Here is a 12,509-nt window from a genome sequence, read left to right as displayed (position 1 = left end):
ATGCCACAGCATATTTAGTTTGTGACTCATTCTTACGTTTATATGCTCAGTCCCTTCTTTCCACACTTTGGTTACCATTATCCATATTGTTGTTACTTTATTGCCTTGCCTTTCTCTTACTTTTACCACATCTCTTTTCAGAGGATCCTTTGCCCTCATTATTTATTTGACAGCTCCCTCTATCAGCCTAGTTTTACATTTTGCCAGAGCACCAGTCAATGCATGGTTCAGGTGTTTGTTCCAGTGGTACCATCTTAATTTTCATTTTACCCAGTCATGGGCATTTGCTCCAGTAAACAAAGCCCTTTTTTCAAACACAACTCATTGATCCACTCATTCAACTCTGTTTACCCTTTGTCAAGTTGTTCATGGCATAAGTAATAATTTATGGGTTATTTTTGTTCTACTTTTAATTTTAATCCCTACCTGCTCATAATCCCTTATGTGGGCCACTTTTCTAGTTCCATCTATGTCAGTAGTATCCAAATAGACCATGATAATTGCAACCTTCCCCTTCCATTGTAAGCTCTTGCTGCAATTACAAGGGGACTTGATGAGACCATACCTAGAGTACTATGTGCAGTCTCCCTATCAGAGGAAAAATGTACTGACTATGGAGGAGTGCAATGAAGATTTCTCAGACTGATTCTTGTGGTAATATGACTGATTAAGAAGAGGGACTGGATTGGCTAAGACAATACTCATTATTGGATTTTACAAGAATGAGGGAAAGAATCTCTTGAAACTATAAATTTCTAACAGAATGAGACATGGTAAACTCATTAAGGATGTTCCCAATTTCCATCCAAAGATCACAGTTTAAGGATATGAGTAGGCTATTTAAGACTAAGATGAGGAGAAGTTTCTTCACCCTGAGAGTGGTGAACCTGTGGACTTGAACATTGAAACATTGAATATTTTCAAACTGGAATTGGAAACAGTTCTTAGAGCTAATGGGATCAGAGGGTATGCGGACAAAGTGGGAACAAGGTACTGAGTTACAGGATTAGTTATGATTATACTGAATGACAGAGCAGACTCATAGTGTTGGGCATGCAACTTCTGGACTCATTGACTACAGTAAACTGTATCTGTCCTATTTTTAAATTGGTCCCTGACAACAAACAACATTATTCTATTACTCCCCCTTGAAAAGCTCCCTGCGTGGCAATGCTGCAATCAGTGTGTTTATCCAACCTTCAGACCTTGCCTTTTTTCCATATAAGCTGTAATAATCTAGAATTTTTGGATACTTGGAAAGGCTAAGGCTTCTCCTCTTATACCTTCGCATTTTCCACACCTGCCTCACTTTCAGTCACACCAACTTTAACAAGGATCATTCAGATAACCCTCGCCTACAAGAGTTGACTGTACTCTGGAACAGAGTATTCTGGTGTCTTTTGTATGTATGCTAGTGACATCCAGGTTTACTACTTCACACCTTTCTTGATTCCTCCACTCGTGCTAATTATCGGACTGCTTATCTGACATTCAGTAGTGGATGAACAGAAATGTTCTGACATTGAATATTTCATTTAAATAGTTGATAAAATAGTTGTGTGAGCCTTTGGCAGTTGCAATAATGTACATACTAGCAAATTTAGAAGACTGGGGGACTAATGTTTACAACACATGATTTTAAATGGGATTACATGTGAAACCGGTATCGTATGTATTGTCTTTGCATTCAACACTCTTTTTTCATAGAAAACACAGTCCAAAACACAGTTCTGACTCTAGCCCTTCTCTGACAAATTGTCCCAGTTCCCATTCAAAATTTGCCAGGTGCTTGAGTTAAGGTCTTTTCCAGACTGGCTGCAACCAATTCCCAGATACTGATCTTATTAATGGCTAACTTTTACTCTCTATTAAACTTGATGCTTTTCCCTGGTGATAAAGTATCTGCAGAACTTTGGTCAGAAACCAACTTGCAATCAACTTCCAAACTTGACCTTACGAATAAACCAGAAATTTGTTTGGTTTATTTTTGTTTTAACACCAGCTATTAGAAACAGTCCAAAAGCCATCACAGCTTCAAATCAAAATTGATAAAATAATAAACCAAAAATAACAAAAAAAAAAATCAGTAAGGACTCTAAAAAGGATGTTTTGAGTCCTACAAAAGCTGCTTCTTTTCCATTTATAAAGGCGTATACTGGGACTAATGGGATTATACTTCTACCAAATGTGTAAAATCTTGTAAGTAGATTGTTTAGGTTATTTTATTTTACCTATGTTCCTCTTGTAATAACCATCCACCTTATTATTAAAACAAAATCTGCAACCTTGCAAGCTTATAGTGCATTGAGAGACCACTTTGTTAAGATCAACACAAATTAAATATAATCTACCAAGCCAGTTTCCTGACTAGGGTCAAAAGTAACATCTGCTGAGATCATACTGCATGGAGCCAACTGTGATGATGAAAGTGACATTGACACTTAATTTCTTTTCTCTACATGCATTTTAGACCATAATGGGAAATGCATGCCATGTAGGACTACTATTGTATTAAATGAACAGACATGTCATTTCTGACATTTATTCAGTTAATTTTGCAAAGTAGTAGACATTTTTCCACATCCAGGAACCTTTGATGCAATATATGTAGCTATGTGCAGAAGCTCAAATTAAATTTAAAAGTAAAATTAGTGTTTCATCCAATGAACGTCCAGTTTGTGGGTGAGGTTATGCAACTTATAATGTTTGATTGATGTGAACACTTGTCAAAGGTGTTTTCCAAGCAAGTCATAAGGTGACTACTTAACAGGTTTACTGAAAGATTACATTTCAGTGGCAAGAACTGATTAGACCTCATGTAAAGAAGTTTCTTGACTAAGCTATAACTGTCATCTACTTTTAAAAAAATTCCAGTTGTTCTCTGTATCTTCTGTCTCTGCCTGATAGCTCCAAAGTATTTTCCTTAATTTTTTTTTGTGCAGAATGTGTCTTTTCATCGTGGCATTTACTTGCCAGTGTGTTGCAGTTTGTTTGCTATTATAAATGCAGGTCAAGTAACTTCATCTTAGGGGATCATTGCAGGTCCTGGATTGAATCAATTATAACAGACTTCCAAGTTTACAGTAAATCAGAGGATAAATATTTGCAGGATAAGAGAGAGTGTGAAGGCCTTGTTATTGTCCTGTTTCTCCCCTTCAGTTGAAGCAAAACTCTCAGAGATATCGTATAGTTTTACCTCCTTCATCTTTATTCCAGGCCCTGGAGGGAAAGTGAACACTTGCCCATATGCATAGCGACATGAGTTCATGGTCTTCTCTGGAATAGCAGTATCTTAATGAATTATATGGTCATTTTACAGGGAGGAGCATCCAGATAAGACAACATACATATTAATTGAGTGACTGTTACAATCAGCGAGCATCAGTAGTAAAGATTAAGCCATCTGCTGTTACAAATGAATAATTGGCTTCACATAATGAATACTTTTCACCTTGTTAAACTGACCTCACATACTGAATGCTCCCTCATCTTGTTAAGTGGTTCTACATAATGAATGCCTTTCCACCTCGTTAACCCATTCCCCTTGCCTCCAGCAATCCATTGTAAACTGTAAGTTCTTACGTATCTGCGTCATGCTCAGCAGAACCTCTTGTTTTACAAAGCTCAGCACTTAACTCTTTCCCTGCCTGCTTACATCCTATACACATTCTTGTTGTGATTCTTTATGGAGATTTCTGGTGAAAAACAGAAGGAAGAGAGTTTTAGGATAGAGGAATCAGGTGACAGTATTTTACTAATAGGAAATAGTGAATATAAATTCCTTTTTATCTTAGCTTCACCGCACCACCTTCATCCCCACTATCTTGTTCTTGCTTCTCTCTCCCTGCCCTACGTACATATGTTAACTCTAGGAGTTCTAGGTATCTGTGCACATTTGTAATTAATGAATACGTTTTACTTTGTATTTACATAGTTGAGCGTGGTCCAAAGAAGAGACAAGTGAAGACGCTAGCAACATCTCTCTTGGAAGCCCTAGATTATGACAGCTCAGATGACAGTGATTTTGAAGTCGGAGATGCTTCAGGTGAGTATTTTGTGTTTATTAAATTGTTTATTTATGTTCTGTCCCTATCTGAAATTGTGGACTTCCTTATTGGGGCACTGTTTCATTGGTGGTGTGTACTTGATAAGTTTCTCATGCTTTGCAAAGTCAGGATGATGATGCTTGCAGATTTTTTGATTGTGCACTGAACCTACAGTTATTCAGTCACAATTTTACATACAAATCTACAGTATTTCTAAATTGAACTGGTAGATAATAATAAGGTGTGAGAGCTTAAGTGTATTTTTCTGAAAACAGATAACTTTGGATTTTAATCTTTTAACTTGAGAAGTTGAATCTATGATTTTCTCACCTACAATGACTCTGCTACACATTGGTAAACCACTGGAAAAGAAGATGCTACACCAAACTATAGATTGTAGTGCATGTAGAGTGAGGATTGTAGGAAATTGAGCAATGATGAAATGTTCAGCTGATCTATCTGTATTTGGGAATAGAAAAGACAGATTCTGATTTTGCCTATATAAGATTCTTTAGAAAATCTTCAATAAATAACGAAGTAATTTTTTAAACATTTAAGACCTGATAAGTGACTGACTTGTCTCTATACTAGGTCTTAAATTGATAGTTTCACTCAGTAAAGCTATGTCCATAGCTTCAACAGTGTTGCTGATTTTCCCATATTGGTGCAATACCACTTTCACCACTGATGGAATAATAGTGTCTCTTTTTCTGTGGCTATTATTAGCTTATAATGATGTGACATAGAACGCAACAGATGAGCATCAGTTTAACCTTTGAAAATATTTGTTGAAATTGTAATGTATATGTAATACAGGGTTTTCTTCCTTCCCAAAATTTCAAGTGTAAACTGACTTATAAGCTTGTTTATTGAATTATGTTAATATTTTGAGGTGATTTATACTGTTACTACATTAGCTTCTGTTACTACTGTGAATAGTTTAAAGACTTTGCAAACTTTGGTGTGTATAGATTGCACTTTTCTGATTAACGGAGTGTGATGACTTGGACTGCTAGATATATATACACACCACAGATTCTCTCCTTTCTTAGAGTTCTATTGCGGTGATTACTAACTCATCCACAGCATTTTAGTATGATCGACTCTAGTGGACCATTCTACGGCAATACTAAACTAGATTATAACATTTACGAAAGCTGATCAACACAGATAATTCAATACATCTTTCGAAAAAATTTTCTAATGACATCAAATATTTGTTAATCTTCTTGTTTAACTATACTAAGAAAAGTTAATATTGCTTTTGTAACAGATTCTGATGGGAGTGGAGAGAGTGCTGGTAAGGATAGTGAAGAAGCCTCAGAGAGTGAAGGTGGACAAAATGGCAGTGAAGAGGACTCTGAACAGGAGAAAAAGGATTCTTCTGATGGCAAAGTAGAAGTTGAGTGCAAGAACAGTCAGCCAGAAGAACCTGATTCTGACATCAAAGAACAAACTGAAAACAAAGCTAGTAAGAAGAAAACTAAGGAAACAGTGGACGATGCTGGGCCAGATGAATCAAATGATGGACAAAAAAAATGGAATTTGCGTAAAAAGAGAACAATGTTGGATATGATATCCGTGGAAGAGTTGAATGGTTTTGATGATTATGATAGTGAAGATGATAATGACTGGCGACCTTGTAGTGGGAAGAAGAAAGGCAAAGGCGTAAATAATGATGATGGTGATGAGGGTGGTGGTGAAGATGATGATATCAGTGACAGTGAAGATGGCAATCCTGATGATGAGGAAGACACCAGCAGTGCAAGTGAAGACGATAAAAGATTTCGAAGAAAAAATAGACCTTCTAGTCAAAAAACTGTCAAAACTGAAGGAACAAGTGATGGCTTTTTGACACAGAATAAGAATTATGAGGTACTGTGGTTAATCAGTTATGTTTAAGCAGAAGCAGGGAGAATTTGACAAGATGTCTTAAAGTAAAATTGCTCCCAAATTTTGAGTATGATTAAAAGTATAATAAATACATTGTTCAAAATAAAATCTGTATCAGCTCTAAGGACACTATTTAAATAATTATGTTGAAGGAAACAAACTGATGGGAGTGAAAATGCTTTTAAAGCATTAGTAATTCTTTGACACTTTATGGAATATGGAGATCTGATACATATCAGATGTGAATTGAGGCCAGTAGGATACAAATTGCTCACAACTGCTATTACTGCTGGTTAGATACACTTCACAAGTCAATCTACCCATGATCTTAAATAATTTTTAAGATAATCGTTCTAAATAGACAGAGCTGTAGATCTTTGTTAACATTTTTTTCGAAAGAAATAGAACAGGTGAAAGGAACAAAGCCATTTTTAAGCACAAAATGAAGAAAGAAAAATTAATGTTGATGTCACTTTTAATCATTTAGGTAGAAATCTGATACAGGTCTGAAAGAAAGCATCAGAGCTGAATATTTTTGTGACAGTTGTGATTTGCCAAGTTATAGTCCCACTTGCCTTGCATGTTTTCCAAGTGTGGAAGTTTAAATTATTGATTTATTATGTCCTAGATTTAAGGTGCAATTTATGATGCATTCAGCTATGCATGAACTTTGCAATGAAAGTTTCCCCAAACTATCAATTCAAACTTAATATAGGCAAATTACAATTTAGTAATTGCAATCAGTTCATAACCTGTGAACCTCAAAGTGACTATTAATGCATTTAAAGTACAAGTTGCCATTGATTCATGCTGTAAATAAGCAATTGCAGTCTCTCTTGAATAGCCAAAGAAATGAATTTGGGTAATTGAAGGTTTCACCAACCTCTTTTTTTTTTGACAAGTTGCCAAGTTTCAACTTCAGAAGGACTGGGACAGGCTTGGACAAAGACGTTTCTTTTATTAACTATTAATCCCAGATGTTATTACTAGACAGATCCCAGATTGAGGCCTGGCTTGTTAGATATTTTTTCACTGTAAAACACCAAAAAATGTATTTAACAATGAAATTAAGTTAATTATGCTTAAGAACATAGTGTTAAGGGTTTAGATGGAGAGGAATTTCTTAAATGTGTACAAGAAAATTTTCTGATTCAGTGTGTGGATATACCTACTACAGAAGGTGCAAATCTTGATCTACTGTTGGGAAATAAGGCAGGGCAGGTGACTGAAGTGTCAGTGACCATAATTCCATTAGATTTAAAATAGTGATGGAAAAGGATAGACTAGATCTAAGAGTTGAAGTTCTAAATTGGAGAAAGGCCAATTTTGACGGTATTAGGCAAGAACTTTCAAAAGCTGATTGGGCGCGGATGTTCGCAGGTCAAAAGGTCAGCTGGAAAATGGGAAGCCTTCAGAATTGAGGTAACGAGAATACAGAGAAAGTTTATTCCTGTTAGGGTGAAATGAAAGGCTGGTAGGTATAGCGAATGCTGGATGACTAAAGAAATTGAGGGTTTGGTTAAGAAAAAGAAGGAAGCATATGTAAGGTATAGATAGGATAGATCGAGTGAATCCTTAGAAGAGTATAAAGGAAGTAGGAGTATACTTAAGAGGGAAATCAGGAGGGCAAAAAGGGGACATGAGATAGCTTTGGCAAATAGAATTAAGGAGAATTCAAAGAGTTTTTACAAATACATAAAGGACAAAAGGGTAACTAGGGAGAGAAAGGGCCCCTCAAATATCAGTAAGGTGGCCTTTGTGTGGAGCCGCAGAAAATGGGGGAGATACTAAATGTGTATTTTGCCATCAGTATTTACTGTGGAAAAGGATATGGAAGATATAGATTGTAGGGAAATAGATGGTGACATCTTGCAAAATGTCCAGATTGCAGAGGATGAAGGGCTGGATGTCTTGAAACGGGTAAAGGTGGATAAATCCACAGGACCTGATCAGGTGTACCCTAGAACTCTGTGGGAAGCTAGGGAAGTGATTGCTGGGCCTCTTGCTGAGATATTTGTATCATTGATATTCACAGGTGAGGTGCTGGAAGACTAAGTTGGCTAATGTGGTGCCACTCTTTAAGAAGAGTGGTAAGGACAGGTCAGGGAACTATAGACTGGTGAGCCTGACCTCGGTAGTGGGCAAGTTGTTGGAGGGAATCCTGAGGGACAGGATGTGCATGTATTTGGGAAGGCAAGGACTGATTAGGAATAGTCAACATAGCTTTGTTCATGGGAAATCATGTCTCACAAACTTGATTGAGTTTTTTGTGAAAGTAACAAAGAGGATTGATGAGGGCAGAGTGGTAGATGTGATCTATATGGACTTCAGTAAGGCATTCAACATGGTTCCCCTTGGGAGACTGATTAGCAAGGTTAGATCTCACGGTATACAGGGACAACGAGCCATTTGGATACAGAACTGGCTGAAACGTAGAAGACAGAGGGTGGTAGTGGAGGGTTGTTTTTCAGACTGGAGGCCTGTGGAGTGCCACAAGGATTGGTGTTGGGTCCTCTACTTTGTCATTTACATAAATGATTTGGATGTGAGCATAAAAGGTACAATTAGTAAGTTTGCAGATGACATCAAAATTGGAGGTGTAGTGGACAGCGACGAAGGTTACCTTACATTACAACAGGATGGGCCAATGGGCTGAGAGGTGGCAGATGGAGTTTAATTCAGATAAATGCGAGGTGCTGCATTTTGGGAAAGCAAATCTTAGCAGGACTTATACACTTAATGATAAGCTCCTAGAGAGTGTTGCTGAACAGAGAGACCTTGGAGTGCAAGTTCATAGCTCCTTGAAACTGGAGTCACAGATGGACAGGATAGTGAAGAAGGCATTTGGTATGCTTTCTTTTGTTGGTCAGAGTATTGAGTACAGGAGTTAGGAGGTCATGTTGCAGCTTTACAAGACATTGGTTTGGCCACTGTTGGAATATTGCGTGCAATTCTGGTCTCCTTCCTATTGGAAAGATGTTGTGAAACTTGAAAGGGTTCAGAAAAGATTTACAAGGATGCTGCCAGATTTGGAGGATTTGAACTATAGGGAGAACAAGCTGGGGATGTTTTCCCTGGAGCGTTGAAGGCTGAGGGGTGACCTTGTAGAGGTTTACAAAATCATGGGGGGCATGGATAGGATAAATCGACAAAGTCTTTTCCTTGGGATTGGGAGTCCAGAACTAGAGGGCATAGGTTTAGGGTGAGATGGGAAAGTTATAAAAGGAACCTAAGAGGCAACTTTTTCACGCAGAGGGTGGTACGTGCATGGAATGAGCTGCTAGAGGAAGTGGTGGAGGATGGTACAATTGCAACATTTAAAATGCATTTGAATGGTTATGTGAATAGGAAGAGTTTGGAGGGATATGGGCATGATGCTGGCAGGTGGGACTAGATTGGGTTGGTATATCTGGTTTGCATGGGCAGGTTGGACTGAAGGGTCTGTTTCCGTTGTGTACATCTCTATGACTCTAAATGAAAATAAACTAGAACAAACCAAACTATTTACATATAACACAGATTTTAAAAAGTTGTGACAGATGTTAAAGTCCCAGAATTTTTCCAAGAAGTCAAAAGAATGTGGTCTGTATTAATAACAGTTTTTTCTACGTTGCTGCTGTTATATATTTCAAAATGATGTAGAGCCCAATTAAGACTCAATGCTGAAGAACATATCTGCTCTGGTCAGTTTCTTTGAAAAATAATTGGCAAGCTATTCAATCTCCATCTTGCAATTAATCAGCCTTCAAACCAATGTTTGAATGGCCTCCCACAATTAGGTGCAATTAAAATGGTACAATTGTCAACCCAACTTTCAAGTTTTCCAAGGCAATTTGAGTTTTGTACTATTCAAGTTTTCTGCCTTCAAAAGTTCTGTTAAAGATGCAAATGTATGTGCTGCAGTTTGGAAGAACTTGAAATCAAATCCGCTCATGCCAAAATTATGCAAAATTTCATGCTTTGACCTAGGCAAGGAAAAATACCAAATAGCCTGTATCTTCACTTTCTAGATGCTACTTGGTCTAGTCCCACAGTGTAATGCAGATAAATCATCTTATCTTATCAAATTCACGTTTAGCCAGATGTATAACCAAATTAGCGTGTTGAAGCCAATCAAACAATTCTGCTCATGTATGGCAAAAACAACCAAATCATTGGTGTGTGTGTGTATGTATGTGTATGTGTGTGTGTATATATAAAAAAGTTGATAGTTCTTCGATGACTTTATTAGTTGTTGAAACTTTAGTGCATTTTTCCTTTCAAGTAACATTATTTTGCATTGTGACATCAGACAGACTTTAGCAAAAAAAAACAGTATTTCTTTGGCTGTATAAACTAACAGACTTCCTAGTGTTGTTTTGTCAGTCTGTTTTTGTGACAAATCATGTGTGCTCATTTCCTTCAATGTAATCTTATAGTCTCTGAATAATGAGTCCACTTCTGTTACCATGCTGACTGTGATAATCAAACAGAATCTTTTGAGTTCTCAAGTTTCATCATCATGAACTCAAGCTACAATGACTTAATTCAATAATGTCGTTATCCATCATGAACTAATCTCGATCTTGACCTGAGCTAATCTCTCTGGATTGAATCTGTAATGTTGTTTTATAGCTAAAGCATTTTCCACATAAACAGCATGAACAAATTACAACTGATGCACCCACTATCTCTCTAGCTACCTCTTCTAAGATTTTAGGATGCAAGTCATAGGGGTGAGGGATTTACCTGCCTTTAGCCCCATTAGTTTGTCGAATACTACTTTTCTAGTGATCGTGATGTTACTTCCTGATGACTCCTTTTCTGAAGATTGGTTAAACATTCCTATTACTGTAAGTAGTCTCCCATTTAATTTCCATCATTGCCTTTGGTATGTTCAGATTTCTTATCATGAAAGCATGTTACTTTTTTATATAGCTCTTTGGTTCCAATTTTTCTCCTTTATTACTTTACTGCCCTGTGCACTTTGTAAAACTCATATCTCTAACATCATTCTTCACTCTAAGCTGCCCCAAACTGAAAATGACCAGCACTTTTTCTAAACTATGGCGTTTCTCCAAAGCCTCCCAAAATTCCTGGGATCTTCTGTGTGAAAGTCCAGTGCATCACACTGCTCACTTCTTTTGCTTCTGAACTTTCCTGGTGTAAACATATGCCCATTAGCCTCCCTGAACTATCTCAGAATATTTTTAAAACTGAAATCACAATGGCCACAGAAATGCTCTCAAGTTCATTAACCCCTTTCAGATGCACAAACACTAGTTTTTCACTAGTATGAACTAGTATGTCACTAGTTCAAAATTCAAAAATCCAAAACAATTGGTGTTAAAAATATAAAAATCAAATACCTTAATCACAGAAAAATGAATCTACGTATATAAATGAAGTCTAATATTTGTTTGTCACAAATAGTAACGGAACTTGTCATGTCAGTTCTTCTGATTTGATAGTGATACAACAAAGTCAGAAATCACACAACACCAGGTTATTAGATTAGATTAGATTACTTAGTGTGGAAACAGGCCCTTCGGCCCAACAAGTCCACACCGACCCGCTGAAGCGCAACCCACCCATATCCATACCTCTACATTTACCCCTTACCTAACACTACGGGCAATTTAGCATGGCCAATTCACCTGACCCGCACATCTTTGGACTGTGGGAGGAAACCGGAGCACTCGGAGGAAATCCACGCAGACACTGGGAGAACGAGCAAACTCCACACAGTCAGTCGCCTGAGTCGGGAATTGAACCCAGGTCTCTGGCGCTGTGAGGCAGCAGTGCGAACCACTGTGCCACCGTGCCGCCCCAGTTATAGTCCAACAAGTTGATTTGAAGCTACAAGCTTTCGGACCGTAGCCCCTTCGACAAGTCAAGTGAAAGGGAATGCACACAGAACACAGAATGTATGGGTAGTGAGATCAAAAGATCACACAAGTGGTCTGAGTGCAGTGTCAAATAAAAAGTCTCTGCAGGTGACCAATAGTTTCGGTGGTGTGAGTAAAAGTGTCATAGCTGAATAACATGTGAAGAGATGATTTTAAATCCAATTAAATGAGGCAGAGAGATAATTACAAAAAAAAACGAAGGTGCTGGAGACAAACCAAGTGACTTGAATAACATGGAAACAAAAACAGAAATTGCTGGAAATGCCCAGCCGGTCCGGTGGCATCTATGAAGATAAACCAGAGGAAGGATCACCGGACCTGAAACATTAACTCTGACTGTTCTTCACAGATGCTGCCAGACCTACTGAGCACCCTCCAGCAACCCCTGCCCTTGCTTTTGTCTGCACATGTAAAGTCTTCCTTGCTGTCCTGTTTTGACACCATCACTTTGATAAATTGTTGTAATCTATCTCCCTTAATTAGTTTGTACAGTCTTGGATTACTTATTTCTTTGGTTAGACTCCCAGCATGTGACAGTTATACCAATCATGTTATTCCAGTCAAATAAAAACTGAAACTGCTGCGGATGCTATAAATCAGGAGCAAGAGCAGGGGCTACTTGGTGGAGTGGGGGCTCTAAGCAGGTGTAGTGGCATTAGTGAAGAAAAATCAGAATTAGGGT

The 12,509-nt window shown here is 37.7% G+C and overlaps 1 protein-coding gene across 3 annotated transcripts in view; it reads left to right on the top strand.

Annotated features, from left to right (window-relative positions):
• The window catches only part of phf14 (PHD finger protein 14), a 239,054-nt gene that overhangs the window by 8,379 nt on the left and 218,166 nt on the right, over positions 1–12,509 (top strand). For all 3 annotated transcript variants that reach the window (XM_060824742.1, XM_060824743.1, XM_060824745.1), the window contains exons 2-3: positions 3,935–4,045; positions 5,320–5,921. In XM_060824742.1, the coding sequence (XP_060680725.1) occupies positions 3,935–4,045; positions 5,320–5,921 (713 nt within the window). The remainder of the gene's footprint in view (positions 1–3,934; positions 4,046–5,319; positions 5,922–12,509) is intronic.

The sequence above is a fragment of the Hemiscyllium ocellatum genome, chromosome 5 (assembly GCF_020745735.1).
Source record: "Hemiscyllium ocellatum isolate sHemOce1 chromosome 5, sHemOce1.pat.X.cur, whole genome shotgun sequence".
In the NCBI taxonomy this organism is placed as follows: Eukaryota; Metazoa; Chordata; class Chondrichthyes; order Orectolobiformes; family Hemiscylliidae; genus Hemiscyllium; species Hemiscyllium ocellatum.
The sequence above is the reverse complement of the archived record's forward strand: the minus strand, read 5'-3'. Positions and strand labels throughout refer to the sequence as shown.